Raw genomic sequence first — 21,680 nt, 5'->3', positions numbered from 1 at the left:
GATATATTATAGAATGGTACGCTTGAAAACGATATGCTTTTACTCCTCAATGTCACCCCAATAAATTTAATACAATTTTTTAAAAAAGAAAATTTCAAGGCACCTATTAAGTTTTTAGGCTAAGTGGGGAGCATTAAATGACAGGCTCCCTGATCTAGGTGGCAATAAATGATGGCATGATGTCAGGCCATTTCACGCAGGTTTTGCTTGACCTGAGGGAGTGCTCCAGTTAGAGACCAGAAAGAGGTGCTTTCTGGCTGCAGTGCCCTCCCTTGCTGTACCCCAGCCCACATGCTCTGCAGCTCTGATGCCATGTGACCCTGGTGGAGAGAAGCATCCTTGCTTGGGGCCAACACTCCCCGTCCTGCCTGGCCTCAGCTCCAAACCCAGTGGCCCGTGACATAAAAGTTGTATAGCGACTTTGGTTGGGTTCCAGATCTGAATGCGAACACGGCTACAGGTCATTATCCAATCCACTGTGATTTTAACGCTAATCCAGAGTCCCTGGGAAAACATGTGAGCTGATGCCGTACGAAAGGAAATTCTTTCACCCCATCATTATTCGTGAGTCTCTTTCCAAGGCTCCAGGCTTGACTTTTGAAGACAGATATAGAAACCTCTTCCAAGAGAGAAGATCCTAACAGAATGGGTGTTGATTTCATCAGTGCTTTTGATGCTTCTGCTGAAAGTTCTTTTGGAAAGCGCACTGAAGCCATCCAACCTCAGCGTATTATTTTAGGATGCCGTTGGATTTTTTTCTCCCAAAGTGCTTTTTCATCTACGGTAATGAGATTTTACTCTGGGAGGACTTGCAGCTGTCTAAATAGTTGGGTCTGTGTCATGCCTGTAAAACAGCTCGTTGACCTAGATCCATGACCACTGCAAGTGAGCCGCTCTCTGGAATGCTCCAAAATCATTCAGGTTTACTTGGCAGCTGAGCAACGAGGCACATAAACATCACGCAGGCCACCTGGCAGGGCCGGATCCATCGTCCTCCCCAACAGGCCAAGTGCAGCCTTTGACCGGTGCTGGGAGGGCCGTATTTCTCTGTCTCTGGTCCTTCACTTCCGACAGGCCCTCCTTCCCACCCTGCAAGCCACCAGCTGACGTTGCATGGAGGAATATTAGATTTAAACAATGTGTTCTCGTGGACTTGCCAGGGAGAGCTGAGCGGGCGTGCGGCCTCCTCGTGCACGTCCAGCAGCCACTCAGGACCTGGAGTTTGATGAAGCCAGGAAAGCCCTCTCAGCCTCCCAGGAGGGAGAGAGAGCAACACCTGCAGCTTTCAACTTAAGACTTAGACGTTGAGAAAACCTGGAGATGTCACTGGACCGTTGGTGGCAGTTGTGTGGATTCCTTTTTTAAGTGGGAGTACATACAGCTGGGTCAAAACCCAAGACGCATGTGTCATGCGGGGCGTCCTGTGGGGTCTCTGGTCCCGCTCCCCACATAAGAACGCAGGATATGGTGAGGCCAAAAAGGAACACCCACAGAGCCATAGATAGGGGAGTCATACCACTATATTCTTGCTGGCAGCTGGGTTGGAGACACAGGAAGCAGGAGCCACACTGTCTGCAACCCGCCATCCACTTCTCTGCCAACCAACCCCACTTGCTAACTGCAATCCGCGCTTGCTACCTCAGCCACCATCTTCTTGCTAGCCCCCATTTTCTGCTAGCGTAGCCACAGCAGTTATATTAGTGGCCAATGGCTCACTGGTTACAGCTGACGGCCAACTAGCCACAGCTGATGGCCATCCAATCACAGTTGATGGCCATTTACTACCTGAGCCAGCACCTTTCCACGTGAGGCCGAGACCTGGAAACTGCACTCCTGGCTCTGTCCCCACAACATGTAAAGGTCAGTCGTGGGAAGGCTCCATGCATCCTCCCTGCTTCATTCCTAGGACTGGTTCTCATCCTTCCCTCCAGAAGGTCTTTATGTGTATACAAGCAAATATGAATATAGGTTCTGATTCCCCCTGCTTTTACCCAAAAGATAACTATGAATCTATACTGTTTTGCACCCGGTTTTGGGACCCAACAAGAAACTTTAAGAGCATTCCATGCCAGTCTATGGGAACATGCCTTCTTCTTTTGCATAGGGCCATATGTATGAATCCACTAGGATTCAAATAACAAGTGCTGGTGAGCCTGCAGTGTGTACAGAGTATGTCATTTTGTACATGGGGGGGGAATCCATGGACAGATGGTCCATGGGACAGATTCCCCCCAAGTGGGGTTGCTGCATGAGAGCACATATGTAATTTCTACAAGCATTGCCCAGTTACCTTCCAAGAGGATGAGCCAACTTACATTCCTGCCAGCCTTGCAGGAGCTTCTCTGTTTGTCTAGACATACTAACAGAAGGTGGATAGGTGCCCATCTGATAGTTTAAAATGGCATCTCCTTTGGCTTGAGTATGCATGTGTCTCTTATATTGAGTAATGTACGATATTTTATCAGATCGTCAAAAGCCATTAGCATTTCCTTTTCCATCCGCTGTGTATGTGGTTTGCATATTTTTCTCTTGTATTGCTGGTCATTTTTCTTATCGCTTCTAAGAACTCTACCTCCTAGAGAGATGAGCTCCATTTCTATGATATGACTTGTCAATTTTTTTTCCAGTGTGTTTTGCCGTTTGACTTTGCTTATGATGTTTTTGCATGTATATATCGAATATATAAATATATTCAAATTTATCAATCTTTCCTTTTTGGATTCTGGATTTCGAGTCATAGAAAGGCCATCAGCTCTCCCAATTTATGGGGGCATTCTCTCATGTGAGTGAATTTGAAAAGTTTTACGCTTTCATTTTTCATGCTTAAGTCTTCGATCTATTTAAAATGTATCCTGGTATAAGGTGTGAGGTATGGATCTAACTTGGTATTTTAACACTGGATCCACACACACTTCATAAGAGAACCGGTCGAGTGACATGCATGGTTTGTGCCCACCCCTTCTAAGAAAGCCAGCCTGCCCCAGGGACAGACGGTCATCCAAATGCACCATTGGGTTTGCTTATTTTTCTGGTTTAAGGTCATTTAAATGAAACCAGTTTTTCTGTCTAAAAATCTCAGCCATAGCCAACCTTTCAAAGCTCTCTCTCTCCCAGCCAAAGAGGAGGGCACTGGGGACAGGGCATGGGCAGAAACAGGAGTCCCACTGATTGAAAAAGAAGGACTCGTGGGGGTGGGGAGAGAACTCCCTACCTTGAGTCTCCCAAATGGGTGTTCTGTGACAGCTGCTTGGGTGCCATGTCCCCAAGCAGGACACACTGGCCCGGGAGATCCCTAGACAAGATATGAGCTGTCTCCCCACCAACTGAGGAGCAGCCCTTCCACCCCACCTAGAGCCTCATCCACTCTGTTTCCAGGGGTGCTGAGTAAGGTGGTCAGCTTTCCTTCTCACTCCTCCTCTGCACCGTGGATGGAGATCAAATAAACAATGAATGCATCTTTTGCATAAGTATCTCCCAAAGATTGTTTGGGGGATGCTTCTCCTAAAAAAATAAAAAATAATAATAATAAAAATTAAAAAGAAATCCTTCCTTGTTTTTCAGAAATTCAAATTTAACTGGGCACCGTGTAGTTTTATTTGCTAAATCTGGCCACCCTTGCAGGCTGCAGCGAGTTGGCAGAGCAAAGAAAGTGACCAGTTCAGGTTTTGACTCACCCTTGAATTTGCTTAACAGCATGAAGGGTATCAGGCGTGTGAATACACCACACGCCCAGCGAGCCTGCGCAGAGCCTATCCCCCCCCTCTCCCCAGCTCTCAGAGGAACATTTGAATCCAAGGCACATTTGTTCCGTGAATTACTACTTGGCCAGAACGTTTCGGGTAGGACAGCCGACCCTGTTGAAGGTTATTAGACACATAAGGTGGCAGCCATTTCCCGGAAGGAAGCTGGGCTATACTTCCTGTTGTGTTTTTGCAGATTGACCAAAAGCAGTTCGACAAAATCCTTGATCTGATCGAGAGCGGGAAGAAAGAGGGAGCCAAGCTGGAATGTGGGGGCTCGGCCATGGAAGACAGGGGTCTCTTCATCAAACCCACGGTCTTCTCAGACGTTACTGACACCATGCGGATTGCCAAAGAGGAGGTACTGGGGCTGCAGGGGAAACTACTTGTGCTGAGCTGGGGGACCAAAGGGCGTGGCTTGGGGCTGGGCCTTTCAAACAGGGGTCTCTCTGGACCAGAAGTCTTTGTAAGGGAATCGTTTTGCTTTCTGGTGTGTCCTTCTTCCTCTCTGGGGTCCTTGGGGAAGCCATCTTGCTCCCCTGCCTCTGGAAGCCATTAGCCCTGTAGAGAGGGTGGTAAGTATGTCCTAAACCCCCTTTCCCACTCATCACTCATGGTTTCTGTTTTCTAACATGTCCTACGGTGGAAGGCTATTGCCACTTGTGGGTTTTGTCAGGAATCGTGGACATGGGTCCTTTGGGCCTTTCATCCCCCAGACTGAAGTGAAACAACAAGTATGCAAAGAATGCATCACAGAATTCTCTTTGAAGTTTTCCATCATGGTCTCCTAGGAAATGGTGTGAATTCAGGAGACCGCATAAGAGTGTACCTCTAACTTTGTCTTTCAATCCCATGCCTAAGCTAAATGGAAACCGGTTCCTGGGATGTGGCCCTTTGAGACACATAAAAGAGTGAATCACTGTCAAGGGCTTCTTGTATGGGCATTTTATAGACTTTCTCCTTGAGATTTTTGTGGGTTACTAACTGTATCATGATGGTGTAAGACCCAGCTCTTGAAAGCCCCGTGCCAAGAGCCTCTTGGGAACCTGGGAAGGTATTTCAGCAGGCTGGTTATAAATCATGCCGATATATGAAAAGGCATACAGCAAGGAAATGCCTGCTCGGGGCTTGCATGTTTCATGATGACATGAAACACTGCCTTTCCTGCCATCAATCGTAGATTTTTGGACCGGTGCAGTCAATACTGAAGTTCAAAACTCTCGAAGAAGTGATTAAAAGAGCAAATAGCCTGGAATACGGACTCACAGCAGCTGTGTTCACCAAGAGCCTTGACAAAGCACTGAAGCTGGCCTCCGCGTTAGAGTCTGGAACTGTCTGGTGAGTAGGGGACAGGTGTGGCTGGCTTGCAGCTTTATGACTCTTTTATGAACAGAGAACATGCAGTTATATGTTTCAGGCTTTGCTCTATCCTTCCTGACCACCTTCTGAGCTAGGTACCGTGATTGTCTCCATTTTGTAGATGAGGAAATATAGACACAGAGAGGTGGAGTGACCTGCCCAGGGTAACACAGCTGGCACTGGGCAGGGTGGAGCTTCGAGCCGGCCATCCTGTGCTCTTGACCATCATGCAGGCTGCCCCTTGGAGTTCACTCCCTCCAGCTCTATTTTTTATTCTGGTTCTAAAAGCAGCCCATGCTCTTGTATAAAGTATGGCTGAAAATCCCGGCTTCCCCAACAATTCTACGGATGACCGTGTCCTCATTTTCAAGATAATAGTAGCTGATAAAGATGAATTGGGAATCAGGGAATCCTATAGCCAAGAAGAACTTTGAGGTCAGGTCTGTCATGTCAAAGCTAATTCTCCTTCCGCCATGCCATAATTTTCCTCTCCTTTATTCTCCCTTTGTCATTCCCTTCCTATCCCAAAGAAACGCTTTATACTTAAGAATATTTACATTTCAGTTTCTGGTGGGAAGAAGAAGGCAGAAGTTGAAAGCACACGGCTTTAACTAGTAAAGCTTTGACCAAAAGTCAGTCTTTACCACCTCAGGGACGGTGCAGATGCCTGGTCACTGCACTGTACACCTGAAGCGGAAGCTGAACAATAATGAATGTCAACTACAATTTTATATATGTATATGTATTTACAAGAAGCGAGTACAACATTAGGAATAGAGACAGTGGAAATGTAATGGCTCTGTGCGATGTCAGAGGGGCAATACATTGGGGGAGGGAGGTTATCACTGTGTGAGGGATATAAATGGTAAATGTCTAACTATTACATTGTTTTGTACACCTGAAACTAACTAAAAAAATTTTTTTTTAAAAAAAGAGTATATCCTAAAAAAAAAAAAAAAGTCAGTCTTGAGGCAGCACTCTGCATCAAGCACCTCATTGCTAGAACACCTGCACCTGAGAGACAGGTGGGTTTCCTCCAGGTAACCGTGAGCATCTTTTCATTCTGTCTTTAGGATCAACTGCTACAATGCCATCTACGCACAGGCTCCCTTTGGTGGCTTCAAAATGTCAGGAAATGGCAGAGAACTGTAAGTATTTCTGTCCCTCTTTGCCTGCCGGCAAGGTGAATAAAGCATACAGTAGATTCACAGAGTAGTGGCCTGTGTTCCAGTCCACTGCCCCTTCCCTTACCCTCTGTGTGTCAGTCTGGGTCAGCCGTGTCATGTGGCTGGTGGTCCTCTCCCCCTGGGCCTGGTCTGGACCCCTCCCTTTCTCTCTCCCCCTCCTGCCTTCCCACTCCTGCCCTTCCCGTCTTCCTCTTCACGTGGAACTCCCTCAGGCCCCAGGACCAACCTCCAGCCTCGGCTTACGTTTTCCGAAGCACCCACCCCATGTGGGGACGTTCAGTGGGTATTTGCCAGAGGTTCACTGGATGTGGGCATGGGCAGAACTGGAGAAGCCCACTTTTTGCCAGATGTGGGATGTAATGACTCATACAAACCCTCACCCTCAGCAAGGAAGATAGGCTCTCTCCCAGGTCAGGCTCTGGCTCTGTCTGCCATGAGCAGAGGTCCTGGGGACAAAGCGTGGGTGACTCTCGCTCCTTCTTGGTGCCGCTTTGGGAGGCATCTGTGACATCTCCTGCTGGGCCTCCGTGGCTCCACCAGACCCACCATGCTCTCCTTCCTGGTTCCTTTCTGTCTTGCCCATTGAGAAGATGACCTCTGTAGGCCTAGCCTAATGGATGGCCCTTCTTTTGTCTGGCCCAAAATGAATGGCCCAGGCACAGAGCAGGATGGAGGCTTCTGGGGTGTGGACCATCTGTGACAACATACAGGACCATTCCTGGGACATCTCGAAGGGTTCTGAGCTCTTCCCCTTACTTAAACAGTTTGTATGATTTATATACAAACGCACTACCTCATACTTGTGGGTACACATCCAGCAAGAGCCCTCAAAGCCTTCCCCTTGGCATGAACCTTGTGGGGTCTCTGGACAGTTCCCCTCCCAGGTTCCTAAAGACAATGTTATAAAAGAACAGAGCTGGCTCCCGTCCCCAAGCAAATGTACTTGACCAATCTCCATGGAATTGGGGGTCCCTCCCCCCATCCCGGCCCTTTCTAGTTCATCCCTGACTTTCGCAAACACTCCACAGCCATCTGGACGTCTCAGTAGAGTGTGTCCATTGGTGTCCCCTAACCCCCACCTCTGGTTTCCCTTTCAGGGAACCTCAGGAAATTCTTGGCCACAAAGTGTCTTTGCAGAAACCGTGCCTTGTCCCCCAGACAAAGTTCTACAAACCTCTGTTTCATTACCTATTCACACCCACCAGCCTGCAAGGGACATGAGGCCTGGGCTGGGGTCACCCAGGTCCCCTCCAGAGCCCCCCAATAGCAGTAGTGCTGGGGACAGTGGGCATTTTTGAGCACAGACTGCCAGGCTCTGTGGGAGCGCTCTGCATATGTTAACATACCCTGCTCACGACAGTTGCTGAAATGGTCTTAATCCGGTCAGGCTGCTAGAACACAACACCACACTGGGCGGCTTAAACAACAGACACTGATTTCCCACTGTTCTGGGAGCTGGAAATCCAACATCAAGGTGCCAGCAGATTGGGTGTCTGGTGGGGGCCCACTTCCTGGTTCCTAGATGGGTGTCTTCTCTCTGTTCTCACACCATGGAAGGAGTGCGGGAGCTCGGGGTGGGCGGGGTGGGATGTCTCCTTTATCAGGGTGTTAATCCCATCATGGGGCTCCCCCATCCTGACCTAGTCACTTCCCAAAGGCCCACCTGCTAATACATTCACATTGGGAGGTAGGGGCTTCAACTTACGGATTTTGGGGGTGCACAAACATTCCGTCCACTGCAGATGGGTACTACTGCTACCCTTATTTACGGATGAGGAAACGGGATGCCCAGAGAGAGTTCTATGCCTTCTCCAGGTCACACTGCCAGTGAGTGACAAGGTGGGATTAAACCCGGACCCACCACTTCACAGGCCCTTGCTCCATAGGATGCACTTCTGTAAGCCACATGGTGGCAAGCCAGCCAGGACACATGCTCATGGGTCCCCTCTGATCGGCCGCCTTCAACCATCAGGTTGTGACAGTGGGGGAACCCAGACCCTGTGCAGGCCTCCTCCCAGAGCCCAGCTCAGCCCTACCGCAGCCAGAATTTCAGTTCCCAAAGCAGATGTCTTTAGAGGTCGAAGCTGTGGGAGGGTGTATGGGGCCCCCCTGATGCTAGGACTGTCGCTTACTGCTTTCCTCACCTGTCTCTCCTCTGCTCCCTTCCCCTACCCTGGCAGTGCCTTCAACTCCTTGGCACTCCACTGCCTGGCATAGAATATTTGCTGAACACGGGCCAGGGTTCACTTTGCCGATAAGCCACAATCGGGACTTTTTTGAATGTCTGTTTTTTTGACCCCTGGCATGTATTTTCCCAAGGCTTTTGATAAAGTTCTTTAACATGATTCACAAGGAGCCTGGAAACTGACTTGAAAACTGATTTCCATTTTCAGTTGTCTCTAAATAATGTCTTCATGTTATAATAGGTTCCCCTTTTTCATGCTGGAACCCTGTGCCATGGATGCCATGGTTTTCCCATCCCAGCCGCCTGGCCTGCCTGGCGGCCTGCCGCCCCTCCGGGACCTGTTCCTGTGCAGGTCTTGAGAAGAAGCCTGTAGTTTCTCTTCCTTCGGGCTGCTTTTCTTGGTTCTTTGTTTTGCTTTGCAATCACAGTAATACAGTAACAGAAAACCCCACACAGTAGAGACATGGCAAGTCAGGGCCTCCCTCCCTGACCCTTACTCACACTTGGTACAGGTAACCACTGTTAAAGCCGTTTATATTGTTGATTTGTCCATTCATTCGCTTGGCAAATATTTACTGAGCACTTCTAATAGGCCAAGCACATGTGAGGCTCTGAGCATCTAGCAGGAACTATGTCGTCACTGGTCCCTCCCTGCTCCAACCATCTGCTTCCATCTAATGGAAGAGGGCCGGGCTTGTGCATGGCCGTGAGTGCCAACGCAGTCGTGACTTGGTGAGAAACCAGTTAGGAGAGATGCCACAGTGAGTCAAATGAAAGTGGCAAGAACTTGAACTTGAGCCGTGACTGGAGGAATAAAATGGGGTGATCCACGCACTTAATTTTACAGAAATGATTTCATACAGCACTTACTAGTTATGTGCTAATTCAACATGATTTCATCACGGGGTTTGCTTGTCTTTACGAAGCTGATATCTCATTAATTACTTTGAATTTTTATAATGCAATACCATATGCTCACTGCTGATTTTTAAAGGTGATTGTGCATTTTCTATGCATACAATGGATGTAAATATGTGTGTTCTTTTAATGGAAGTTAACTACTGTGAGCTTTGGATATCCATCCTATCCTTTTTATTGGTGGTCTCTTATGATGGACTTTTTTTGTTATTTCCAAGGGGTTTTGCTATTACAAACCATGTTGACACTCTTCCTTATGCATGAATCTTTATTGACTTGTGGGAGATTGTGTTCCTAAAACTGGGGAATCAGACACATGAAAAATGGGCTCCCCACTCATTTGGTTTGCATTTCTTTAATTGTGAGGGGGTTGAGTACCTTTTTCACACTTACTGGTAACCTGTATTTCTCCTTCCGTGAAATGTCTATTCATAGCTTTTGTTGATTTTTTTATTAGTTTGTTTGTGGCTTTTTTATTGGTTTGCAAGAACTCTTTGTACATTAAGGAACACGACACTATTTCTCACAGAGGGTTACAAATGTAATTTTTTTCTAGTTTGTAATTTGTCTTTCGGGAGTTTTAAAGTGGGAGTTTCTGCTCTAAAAACGTTGAATTAATGTTCTGCGTATGGCTTTTATATTTTGTGTCATGTTTAGAAAAGATTACAAAGTAATTTGCCCATATCATGAGTTCTTGAACTATTTGGTCTAGGAAACAACCAAAAAAAAAAAATCTTAATGACATATTCATAATAAAATAATAATATTACTTTCTATCATTCACACAGTAGGTAAAAAGTAATGGTATTGCTTTTAATAAAGTAATAATACTTTTTACCTAGCACATAGTAGGTGCTCTATGTGAACTATCCCTAATTATTATAACTACAGGAGGTGATGGCATCCCTTTGTACACATGATGAAACGGAGTTCAGGTAAAGCAAAACCTACATCTAAGCCAGGTTCTCCACCTTGAGGGCCATCAGAGTCCTCTGGCTTGTTAATCCCCTGGTTTTTCAAAACACAGATATCTGGGTCCCACCCTTAGATTCAGTAAGTAGTTTTCTGTTGACACAAAGTTAGTGGCTTAAACAATATAAATTTATTATCTTGCAGTTCTGTAGGATAAAAACCTGACACGGTCTCACTGAGCTCAAATCAGGAGTTTGCAGGGCTATATTCCTTTCTGGATACTCTAGGGAGAGAATATGTTTCCTGGCCTTTTCCAGCTTCTAGAGGCTTCCCACATTCGTTGGCGCTGGCCCCTTCCTCCACCTTCAATGCCAGCAATGTCGCATCTCTCTGACCCTGCTTCTGGAGTCTCGTTTCCCTCTGACTCTCCTCTTCGGCCTCCCTCTCCCCGTCAAGGACCTTTGTGATTATGTGGGGTCCACCCAGGTAATCCAGTGTAGTCTCCCTCTTTGAAGGCCCGCTAATTAGCAACTTTCATTCCATCTGCAACTTGAATTCCCCTTTAGCCATGAAACCTGGCGTGTTATTCCCAGGTCCGAGGGATGAGGACAGGGACCCCTTGGGTGGGGGGTACTATCCTGTCGACCACAGCAGATCTGGGGGCAGCCTGAGACTGCATTGTTAAGCTGATGCTGCTGGTCTAGGGACCACACTTGGCGACGTACTGATCTAAGGGACGAGATGCGATTCTGTCTCAAGACTTTCCTGGTACAGATTCTCTGGTGACCCTTCTGCTTCCACCTGATTCCTCAAACAAGTACACATTTTTATTAACATTGGAGCGAGAGTTGTAGAGGCATTTTAATCTCCCCAAAGCTGCCTCTTGATTCTGGGAAGGGAGTTCCCCTGAGGATGGCCCATGATGCCTGAAAAGGGTCGCCAGGGCTGCCTCGAAGGTGGCAGTCCCCCCTTTTGTCCAGCCTCTTCTAACACCTGCCCCCTCAACACTCAGCTGGCCCCACTCTCCTTACAGCTGGTCCCAAGCTGTGGGCTCCGAGGCCAACTCCAGACCCTCCGTCTCGTGGACCCCTGGCCACACCCCCAGTCTGGAGCTTTAGGCCTCTGCTTCCAGTGGCCCCAAATTGCCATCTCACAGTCATAAACCCTGTGTAATGTCTGTTCCCTTGCGCCCCTCCTCATTCATCCACGAAAACCCTCTCTCCCCACTCTGCACTCCCCACCCAACAATTCACCTCTTTTATTAAAATCCCTTTTATCCTTTAAAGACAAACAAACCCTAGTCCTTCTGACAATTTCAAAAGCATCACACACAAAAACCTTGGTATTTAAACTTAAGTTACATATCCAGTTACTTACACTTACTAACGGTGTCACAAGCCTGGCTATCGTTCTCTCATGTCATTGCATGTTGACCTTTGGCATGAGCTCCAAACTGCCCAGCAGCGTCCTAACACATCCAGCATTAGTAGAACGCAGTTCCTGAGGAACTGTTAAGTGACATCCCCATTTTATATTTTCCTCTTTTTTTTTTCCCTTGTGATCACAGAGGTGAATATGCACTGGCTGAATACACCGCAGTGAAAACCGTCACCATCAAACTTGAGGACAAGAACCCCTGAAGGAAAGGTGGGCTTTTTCCGCAGACATTTGACAGCTGAATGTGGCAGGTCCAACTTGCTGAAGAAACAAACTACATTTCTGACTTTCCTGGCATATTCTCTTCTGGAGCCCTTACATCTCCTGGATGTGAACGATTTTTATTTTCCTCTCGCACTCCTGTTTCGTTGACCAATATGTTGGGTGTGAAATTGCAGTCCTGCCCGGGGATGGAACTGTTGACAACTTCTGTGCTCCCTTTTCAACCAGGTCCATCCCCGGGACAGTTAAGAGGCTCAGGGCATTGTCAACAGGAAGTGGTATTTGAAGTATCCAGCAGTCACTTAAACATGCTCTGCTGACTGACTCCAGTAAGAATTTGGGGAAATCTCCATGCGTGTTCTGGAAACAGGGCCCTGTGCCTGCACCCCTGCCACTATTTAGTGGGAAAGCAATAGCCCAAAGTTAAAAAAAAGGAAAAAAAAAAAGAAAGGAAGGAAGGAAAGCTGGATTGGGATGACCCTATGTCTTTGGGGACTACATCCTGACCTTGACCATGAGACTCAGCTGACATCCAATAATACTGCCTTTGGAATATGACCGAATCACCAGCCCATAGAGCATATCTAAATCTATGTCACAGGCGACCTTAACCAAGACATTTTCTGAGGCAGAAAGCTTCTCGAGTGTCACGGTCCCAGCTAAGGAACCAGCGCTCTGACACCACAGCAGCACAACAAATCCTAGGATAATTAAGTCCTGCAGTTTACAAACCAGAGCTGTAATCAGCATTTACAAATTATGCATTTCTGCCACTTGCATTTTAATGATTTATGTAGTTTTCCTTTACTTCAGTCGGGTGATCTATTTTAGAGTAGGAAACCATGCACACCTGGAAAGACCGATGCTCTAATACAGCCCTGGTTTGTTAAAGTCCTATTTTGATGTTAATTTGTGATTCATTAACGAATAACACTTGGACTCTATGGAGGAATTGGGTCTCACATCAAAGTTGTCTGTTATTGCACGAAACAAGTTGGGGGTTTTTCATTTCCATTTTGTGTACCCAAATCCTGTGCAATTCCAAGCTTTAACTTGGAAAATGGAAAGTGTGCTGATATAGCTTTAAAAAAAGCAAAACCAAATTTGAACTGTGTTCTGCGGATGCTTTGACGATTCCTAACGAGTACTTTTCGAATGGTGCTTATGTTTGAGAATGAAATTGCGGAGGAACCAGAATAAAATGAAGGCTATGTCAAAACCAGTGTGTGTATGAAGAAAGTCGTATATGACATGGGGTTGTCATTGTCAGAAATATGCAATATGCCATTCCTCTTTTCCTCTCCGTCACTTAACGCTTATCACTTATACTGTCAGTAACTTGTTAAATCAGGATTTGACTCATACACTGAATTTTCAGGATTTTATCTCAAGTAATTATAGACACTAATCTTGATAGTAATACATTAGAGGGTTCTTATTCTTTCGTGTACGATAATGCCTTTAATATGAAATGCTACATTATTTATAATTGGTATAGATAATGTATCTTTTTATAGTTGTAAGTAAACAGAGGTGGTATATTTAACCTTCTGTAATATACTGTGTTTAGAAATGGAAATCTATATAGTATTAGATTTCACTTTTTTGAAGGTTTACTCCTGTGGTATGGCTTAAAAATCGATTGGCCTGGGAATTCTGATCCTAACTGCAGATTGTGTTAACAATGTGATAATAAAATAAATTGGATATTTGACAAACGTCATATTTTTTCATTTAAGGACCAAACCCTTTTCAAGTCTGTGGCTGATCTTTCTCCTTCTTAGACCTTCTGTTCAAAATGGCTTGTGAAAAGCAGTATCGATACTTAAGAATAAAATCACATTTGCTCGATTGATCAGGCCTAGTGTTTACCATGAATGTGAAACCTACTTCTATGGCCTTGGGGGTTGACCAGGCAGTGAGCTTGGCCTCAGAGGCTCTGCGTCATAGCTGGCAACCTTTAAACTGTCGTCTAAGCTGCTGGAATCTCTTGTTATCATTAAGTGATGAGCATGTGTGGATGTGCCAAGTGGTGGAGAAGACTGAATGGGATTTCAGGAAAACACTACATGCCGTAACTGTGTGCACAGGTTTCCCTTTTTATCACTTTTCTTCCTGAGGACCTAGGGATGAGGGCATAATTTACCTAAATGTCTAAGGCTTCGAACCGAGGTGACTCCATCACCGAGTCGAGAGCTGACACTGCAGTTGGATCAAGAACATTCCCTGTATGTGGTCAGGTCTACCAAGTTCAACCTGTGCCTTTGACGTTGAGATTCCAGGTCACTTTGGCCATGCAGTGGCAAGGCACCACCCTTTAAGAGGAAACTTAAGAGGGGCTTGGATCAGATCCCTCATGATGTATGCACACTGATGTATTTAGTGATGTATTTAGAAAACTTCCATTCTCAACTAAATGGGAACAGAAAGTTCTAGGAAAATGACCTTTTCCTTCATTTGGTTTACCAAAGCACGACTCTCTGAAGGGAACCATTCTGGGGACATGCGTGTGTGACTGTGTGCACTTGTGTGCCTGTGGGAGGTGGGATCCAGAAGGTCCTCTGAAAGTGGATGGACACTGCAGTAAATACCCTAGCTTTTCCTGATGGGAGACGAGAGCCTTTTTAATATCCTGGCTCTTAGCATGTGGCTAACGAGCTTGAAGGTGAATAATGAGGGGTGTTTTTAAAAAGTGTCCAAGGAGGAATCTCTGAGGAAACTGAGTACCCAGTTGAAGAAAGATAATGCGAAGACATGGGGTAAGAGGGGGGCGGGCAGTTAGCCACTGTGCTTTCTAAAGGCAGAAATGTTGGGTCATGGAGGTGGCCTCCAGGTGACCCACCTTAGGAGCAGTCATTCCCATATGAGATGCTGAGAATCCTGGTAGGATGTGGAGCAAAAGGTAGCGGACCCTGGGTCAGCCGCATTCAAGAAGAAACTGACCTGTGACAAGCTTCCCATGCAAAACTGTGACTGACTCATGCCTAAGAAACAGAGTTGAATGCTGAGACAGAGCCAGCTCGAAAGAGTCCACCCGTGTGTCTGGTGTCCCGGCCGTTTTCTACATTGGAGACATTCCTGGCCTATTCCCAAGCTCATTTAAAAGGGAAGTTTGAGTTGCCCCCCTCTGCAGTGGCCACGTCCTCTCCTGTCTGCCCTGGCACTGGGCGTGCGCTTCCTCACAGCGCCGCTAGATGGCGGGGCTGCGCGCCCTGGACGCGCAGCACCACCGTGGCCAGGCTCCCTCAGCCTGCGGGCGCCGCCACGCCCTTCAAATTATTAGGGACTCTTCCGTAGCAATCTTACTTTGCTGCCTTTTGCATATTGGAATTAGGACCGCAGTGGTGAGGACAGCGTTGCAAAACTGCACGCACCATTATGGAAGGGCGTCCTGTAGCAGGGGGCTGGAGGGGGCCTCCTGGGAGCAAAGCAACGCTGCCCGGTGGTCCCTTTGCCCTCCGGGGCCCAATGAACAGCTCCAAGTGGCGACTGCCAGGTGTGTCCTCGAGGTGCAGGCCCGGATTTTGTGAAATGGCAATGTGGGTGGTGGCCATTTGTCTCTGTGCCTTGTGCTAAATCCTGGGAATGTTCCAGTCATAATATTGCATGAGAGGAGCCTAGGGTGCGGGTCCTGCCAGGGTGCAGAACCTTCTGCTTTGTTCCATGCAGGCTTCTCTTGGTCCCGTGGGCTCGTGGAGCCGAGTCGGATGCTGGCCTGCGTGGACGTGCTTCTCTATGATCTGCGTTTCGATAATGGCCTCAATGGTGTGATCATATATTTATATTAGGTTGAAACAATAAATTGCCAACATCTTTTATCTACATCCCCGCCCCCCAGAAAACCCCAATTGAAAATGTTTCACCAAATAGTGACCTATTGACATATACATCCATAATTAAATTAGTAAATTCATGTGGTGGAAGGGGTGCCGTTTGCAAATACTAAAGCTTTAAAAATACATATTTCTATACGGCCTTATAAAGAGTTGAACACAAATGAATGTTCCCGCTCTTTTTAATATTTACCGACAGAGTATGTGGCTAGTCACACGCAAGCCAGACGTGAATCCGCGGATTTTGCTGCTGGGCAAGGCAGAGTAGAGGGACAGTGAAAACTGGGTTGAGCCCAGAACCCACCCATCTTATCGCCGCGTCTGTCATGCGTGGAGGGAGCAGGGCACCCAAACCTGGAGGGGACGCCACGCTAGAAGCACCCGTGGGCCCTGTCATTTCCTGGGCATGAGCGGTGAATTGGATCACCTGCGGTTTCCGACTAGGGAAACTGAGGCGGGACTCCTCGGGCGGGTTCCGGGAGCACCAGCCGCAGCCGATTCTCGCCCTGTGCGCTCTTCGCGCCGCCCGCCCTCCACGCCCGCTGGCGGCCGCAGGATTGAGGAAGTGCGTCTGGGCCCGGCCCGGCCCCGGCGCGCGCGGCCGGAGGCTCAGGGGGCGGAGGGCAGTGGCACGGCCAGGCCCCGGCCCGCTGGAGTGCGCCGGGCCTGTATGCCCAGCCCCGCCGCCGCAGGTAAGCGCTGTCCCGCCTCGCCCCCCGCGCCCGGCGTTCCGCCCGGGAATCCGGCTGCCGCCTGCGGCCGGTCCGCGTGGAGCCCTGGGCCCCGCAGCTCAGGCCCGCGCTCCCGGCGGCGGCCGCGTGCTTTGGCCAGGGTGGCCCTTGCCCAGGGGCTCCCGAGGGCTCCGGGCGACCCCAGCCTCACCGTGCGGCTGTCTCCCGCCGCGCTCCCACCCCAGGCAGCCCGCGGGGTGGGGGGGTGCGGGACCCCGGAGCGGAACCCGAAACCTCGCCCCGGACGGTGCCCGGGCGGGGGGAGCGGAGGCAAGAGACAAAAAGTAGGAAAACACACCAGGGTGTCTACCGGTCTGCTCAGCCTCTGCAGCAAACCCCTTCCTTCAACTTGCAGCGGGCCGTGGGGAGCGCGCGTGTGCAAGTGCGTGAGTGTGAGTGCATGTGTGTTGGGAAGGATTGCCCGGCGTCTCTCTCTCCCCGGGGCGGGCCTGGCGATGCGGGGGGGCCGAGCTCGCCGTCACCCTCCTCAAAGTCTGAGGTTTGCTTCCAGCCCAAGTGTTGCGTCTCTGGCCAATACAAACCGGCGTCTCAATGGCGGTCTCTGTGGGCGACCTTCCCGGCCAGGCGCAGGGAGGTGAGTGCGGTCCGGGGCAGGGGGGTCCTGGGGGGCAGAGGGAAATAGTGATGGAGCATTTGAGGCCCGCTCAACCTGCTCCTTCACAGTTTGAGGCCAGGAAGTTTTTCTCCCACAAACCATCCCCTTGCATGGGGTGGGAGGTAAGGAAACAGGAGCCTGGAGTTGTTTTCACGGAGCCTCTCACCAAGCATGTTCTTTTTAGAATTTGCCATTCGCTCATATTGTATGAAAATTCTCTGGACATCATAAAGGCACAACTAGAATATGCACAGTTTGGGGCAACGTTAACATTCAGTGGTTTGTGTGTGTGTGTGTGTGTGTGTGTGTGTGTGTGTGTGTGTGTGATTTGACTTGTTTATCTTTGCGTCTGTCCAGAAAGAATAGAACAATTAGATTAAAAGTATACACACCTCACACCTAATTTTGTGCCCGAAGATTTTGGGGTCTTCCGAACCTTTCCCGCACCCAGGCTCTTTCATATCTCAGGGAGTGGTCCCATCTACAACGGACGAATTAGCCTCCATTCCATTGACTCAGCCCTTGATTCAGTCTGTTAGCAAGTCCTGTTGTGTTTCCCTCTAAAACGTGTCCTGTCTGTCCCCTTCTTTCTCACAGCCCACGCCCAGTCCAAGGTCCTGTACTCTTACAGGCCTCCCTTCATTCTCTGTTTGGCAGCAAGTGATATTTTTTTTTAATTAAAAAAAATTTTTTTTTAATTAAAAAACATTTTTTTTAATATCACATGAAGGAAAGACTTTATTGATGTCTAAAAAAATAGACAATATGACAAGTTACCATAAAAAGTGTTTCCTGAGACATAAGGAAACTCAGTATTATTCTAGCTGAGGATCTGAACTGAGAAAATATATTTGAGCACAGCTTGTGAAATTTAAGACTTTTTTTTTTCCCCCTGTCATCAGAGGGTATCACTGAACTCACAACCAACTTGCCGGTTCAGTATGCAGTTCGGATGGGAGACTTCTCTGTACAGCAGTCAGTCTTATTCTTGTAGTTGTCAAACAGGCAAACAGGTTTGTCCCCACTTTGTAGTAAGTTAATCTTCCTGTTAGCAAAAGAGGTCACCAGCCCCGATGGGCTGAAGGGACTGAAGTCACAGGATGGGGATTACCTCTTAATATTTTTTTATTTTGATGTTTGGAACTCTTGATGGAACATTCCAGAGCAAGGTGTTCAAGACCTCCTGTGCCCAAGGGGAATTTTTTTAAACAGGTAAACCAGAGAGTGTCATTTGTCTGCTTGGAACCCTTCAATCACTTCTCCTCGTGAGTGGCATGAAATCCAGGAGACCTTCCCCTCACACCCCCGAGGAGATCTGGCCTCTGCCATCTCAGTCCACCTGGCCATTGTCCCCAGCCAGCCTGGCCCATCTCGCTCTCCAGTACGTGGCCTCTGCATTGCTGCCCCATGGCCAGCCACCCTCTAAACCCAGCGTCTCTCTCATATCCCTGTCTCTGTGTCCTACTTTATCTCCTTGGCTTCTCCTTTAGTTACCTGGAGGTCTCCACTGGAGCTCCAGGGGTCAGAGACCCTTCCTGTCAGCCTAACTTGCTCACTGCCATATTGTCACCTCCAGAACCATCCAGGAGGTGCCAGGCTCATACTGGCACATTGACCAGTGGTGAATGGACAGCCTTAACTTAATTGTGGTTTCATAGTCATGAAGGGCTTCTGTCCCCAAACCCTTGGGTGCTCATCTGGGATTGGGGTGGACCCATTTCTCTGGTCTGCAGCTCCATGGTATTTGGATATCCTCAGATCCACTGAACATACTTGGTAGGCAAGCCGGGATTGGTCAAGAGATGTTGGTGCCAAAGGGACATCTAGGGCCATGGGCCAACTGTCTCCACCAGGCTTTTGATTCAAAAAGAGACGGGTGATGTGAGCATTTCCAACATGCTTCACTTGCAAATATCTTCTAATTCCTTGGTACGGGCAATTCTTTCCAAGCCTCCTGAAAAGACAGGTGACCAGCTCCAGAATCTCCCTGCCAGAAACTTTATTGCAAATACTTATTTAACTACCCTCCCCACCAGCTGTAAGTTTTATGAACTCACAAAGTTTACTCTGTATGGAAAGGGCCCAATGAAAACATTTGTAGAATAAATGTCAAGTTCCTTTTTTTCTTTTTCATCAAGTATTTGCATTTATTCATTAGAACAGTTATAAAGTGTTGGCAGAAAAAAATTGGTGAGGTTTTAAAAGTTGTTAAAATAATGATTATTGCAGAAAACCTCTTGAAGTCCTCTTTAGGATGTATACACCATAAAGAAAAGAAAACAGGTAATTTACAACCATGTTTCCATGTTTTGTTGCATTGGTCTGAACCCAAAAGAAGCAGGAAGAAGCAAAGATCCGTTTGAGGGCAAAGATTGAGCAAAATTTCAATTACCTCATCCTAAAACTTCTACCTTAGTGTCTAAGCCAAAATACAAATTATAATTGAAAAACTGCTCCAGTGGCAGAGTCTTCCACTGGTAAAGTGATTTTCAAAAGGAAACTGAAAATGAAAAGGGGAACAAAATGTGCTGAGGGTGAGGGTTGGCCGAAGATATTTTAAAGGTTTTTTTCAAACTTAAAAACATTACAGGGTAAGATACTTCCGTTTTCACACCTACCAGCATTTGGATATTTGAAGTTTGTGGGATGTAGTTGGTGTCTGAGTTTGGGAAGTGTTTGAAAGCAGAGAGTGTGCCCCTTGCCTTCTGAATGCTAACTGTGTACTCTGGAGCCTTTGTTTTAAAACAGAGGTTCTGTTTTGCCGCTTCTCCCTGTCCCTGTCTCAAGTTCATTTTGCTCAGTGCCCACCCTATGCCCATTGGGGAGACAGCACGTCTGCCCCCCAGCACTGAGCCTATTAATCAGAGGGCAGGGGAGTGACCCTGCTGGCCCCCCAGTACCCCAGCTGGTGTAGGTAAGAACCACTCTGACCCTGTTGTAGAAATCTTAACATCTCACAGCAACCCTGCAAGGTTGCCCTGGGCAGGAGAGCATGTCTATTTTTAATAGATGTGAAAACGGAGACCTGTATGTTTCAGTTTGAGGTTACGCTGCTGACCTGTGGCAGAGGCTATCTAAGCCTTTGACCTCCAGACTGTGCTTTTCTCTTTCCATATTATCTTGGCCATCATTTATATGACCTTGACTTCTTTTTTTTTTTTGGACTATACTATCAGTCTCCATTTTAGAGTTGCCTGTCTCAGAGAACGGTGGCTAATTATCCTGTACTTTATGTATAGGGTAGAAAATACACGACACTAATAGAAATGCTTGCGTTTTATAGGCAGCACCTTTCCCATCGTGCAGTTCACCCTGTGCCAGGCCTGAGCTGGGCCTGGGTCTTGCCCTTGAGGTGCTCTGGTCATTTAATCACCATAATAGGATGGGCACTTGTGTTGTGGGACCCCCAATCTCAGTGGGAGCCCAGCTGGAGAGAGAAGCGCCTTGCCTCACCAGTTCTCATTACAGCCTCATTAGTCTTAGATGAGTCTTTCTCTAATGCAGCGTTTCTCCAGATAATTGGAACTATGTGAGCTGGATAGTTCTCTGTTGTGGGAACTGCCCTGTGCATCATAGGATGTTCAACAGTGTTCCTGTCCTCCATCCACTAGATGCCCATAGCACCCTCACCCCCAGCTGTGACAACCAAAGTGCCTGCAGACATTGCCAAATGTCCCCTGGGGACAGGCAAAATGTATGGGGCCCCCTTCTCTTACCTCCAGGGCTCAAACTTGGCTTCACACCCAGCACCAATACCTTCCAGACCCTTTCTCTTTGGGATTGTTGCCTGGTTGTCTCTTGGGAATTACGCCCACCTCCAGGCTTCTGGAGGAGTCTTTCCTGGCCAAAGGGAAGGCCTTGTTTTGTGACTGACTGCAAGTGTGTCTGTCGCACCCCAACTGGACTATGACCCACTGAAGGCAGGAGCCTTGTTTAGTTATCTTGGTATCACTGTGCAAGTGACAATGAATATGTGTGTCGATTGAACAAGGATTGAACCAGTAGGTGTTCTGCAATTATGTGGAGTTTCTTCGAGATTCTTCCCAAATAGACATGATGACCAGCTGTGAGGGGAGGTGGGGGGAACTCTATCCTTTCACTGCCCCCACCTGATCCAGTGTGGCTGGATGAATGCATGTGAAAACGAATGCTGTAAAGGAGGGGAAATGCCAGTGACCAATATAAACACGTGCTCGTGTGCAGGAAGGGACCTGACAGTTAAGGAAAGCTTTCTGAGTTTATGATGTTTCTTCCACCAGGACGAGACAGCCTTCTGCTCAGCCATGACTGTGTGTCTGTGCCATCGTCCACCCCTCGGGCAGCAGCAGCGGCACTGATCACGGCCAGAACTGACTTGGGAGAGCGGCCACCCCGAGAGCTGATGGCTGGCATGTCGCAGCGACCACCCAGCATGTACTGGTGTGTGGGGCCAGAGGGGTCATCCATGTGTCCAGAACACGCCATGGAGACACACGATGGTAAGAACCATGCATGTCCCATGGGGAGCCTGGGCCATGTAAGAACAAGGGGTTTTCAACCG

General features: G+C 47.9%; 2 protein-coding genes across 4 annotated transcripts in view; both read left to right on the top strand.

Moving 5' to 3' along the window:
* Window positions 1-13,678, top strand: part of ALDH1A3 (aldehyde dehydrogenase 1 family member A3) — a 36,591-nt gene extending 22,913 nt beyond the window's left edge. The window contains exons 10-13 of the mRNA XM_019726631.2: window positions 3,937-4,101; window positions 4,921-5,078; window positions 6,173-6,247; window positions 11,869-13,678. Coding sequence (XP_019582190.2) covers window positions 3,937-4,101; window positions 4,921-5,078; window positions 6,173-6,247; window positions 11,869-11,941 — 471 coding nt within the window. The 3' untranslated portion in view covers window positions 11,942-13,678. The remainder of the gene's footprint in view (window positions 1-3,936; window positions 4,102-4,920; window positions 5,079-6,172; window positions 6,248-11,868) is intronic.
* A 2,512-nt stretch (window positions 13,679-16,190) lies between these two features.
* LRRK1 (leucine rich repeat kinase 1) overlaps window positions 16,191-21,680 on the top strand; it is a 108,136-nt gene continuing 102,646 nt past the window's right edge. Inside the window, exons 1-2 of one of the 3 annotated variants that reach the window (XM_019726628.2) lie at window positions 16,191-16,485; window positions 21,400-21,618. In XM_019726628.2, coding sequence (XP_019582187.2) covers window positions 16,200-16,485; window positions 21,400-21,618 — 505 coding nt within the window. In that variant the 5' untranslated portion in view covers window positions 16,191-16,199. Of the gene's footprint in view, window positions 16,486-16,984; window positions 17,120-21,399; window positions 21,619-21,680 lie in introns of those variants that run through there. The other 2 variants (XM_074317188.1, XM_019726626.2) reach the window with 2 other exon arrangements.

This window comes from Rhinolophus sinicus, linkage group LG13 (assembly GCF_036562045.2).
Source record: "Rhinolophus sinicus isolate RSC01 linkage group LG13, ASM3656204v1, whole genome shotgun sequence".
Classification (NCBI taxonomy): domain Eukaryota; kingdom Metazoa; phylum Chordata; class Mammalia; order Chiroptera; family Rhinolophidae; genus Rhinolophus; species Rhinolophus sinicus.
Note: the sequence above shows the minus strand (reverse complement) of the source record. Positions and strands in the feature narration are given on the sequence as shown.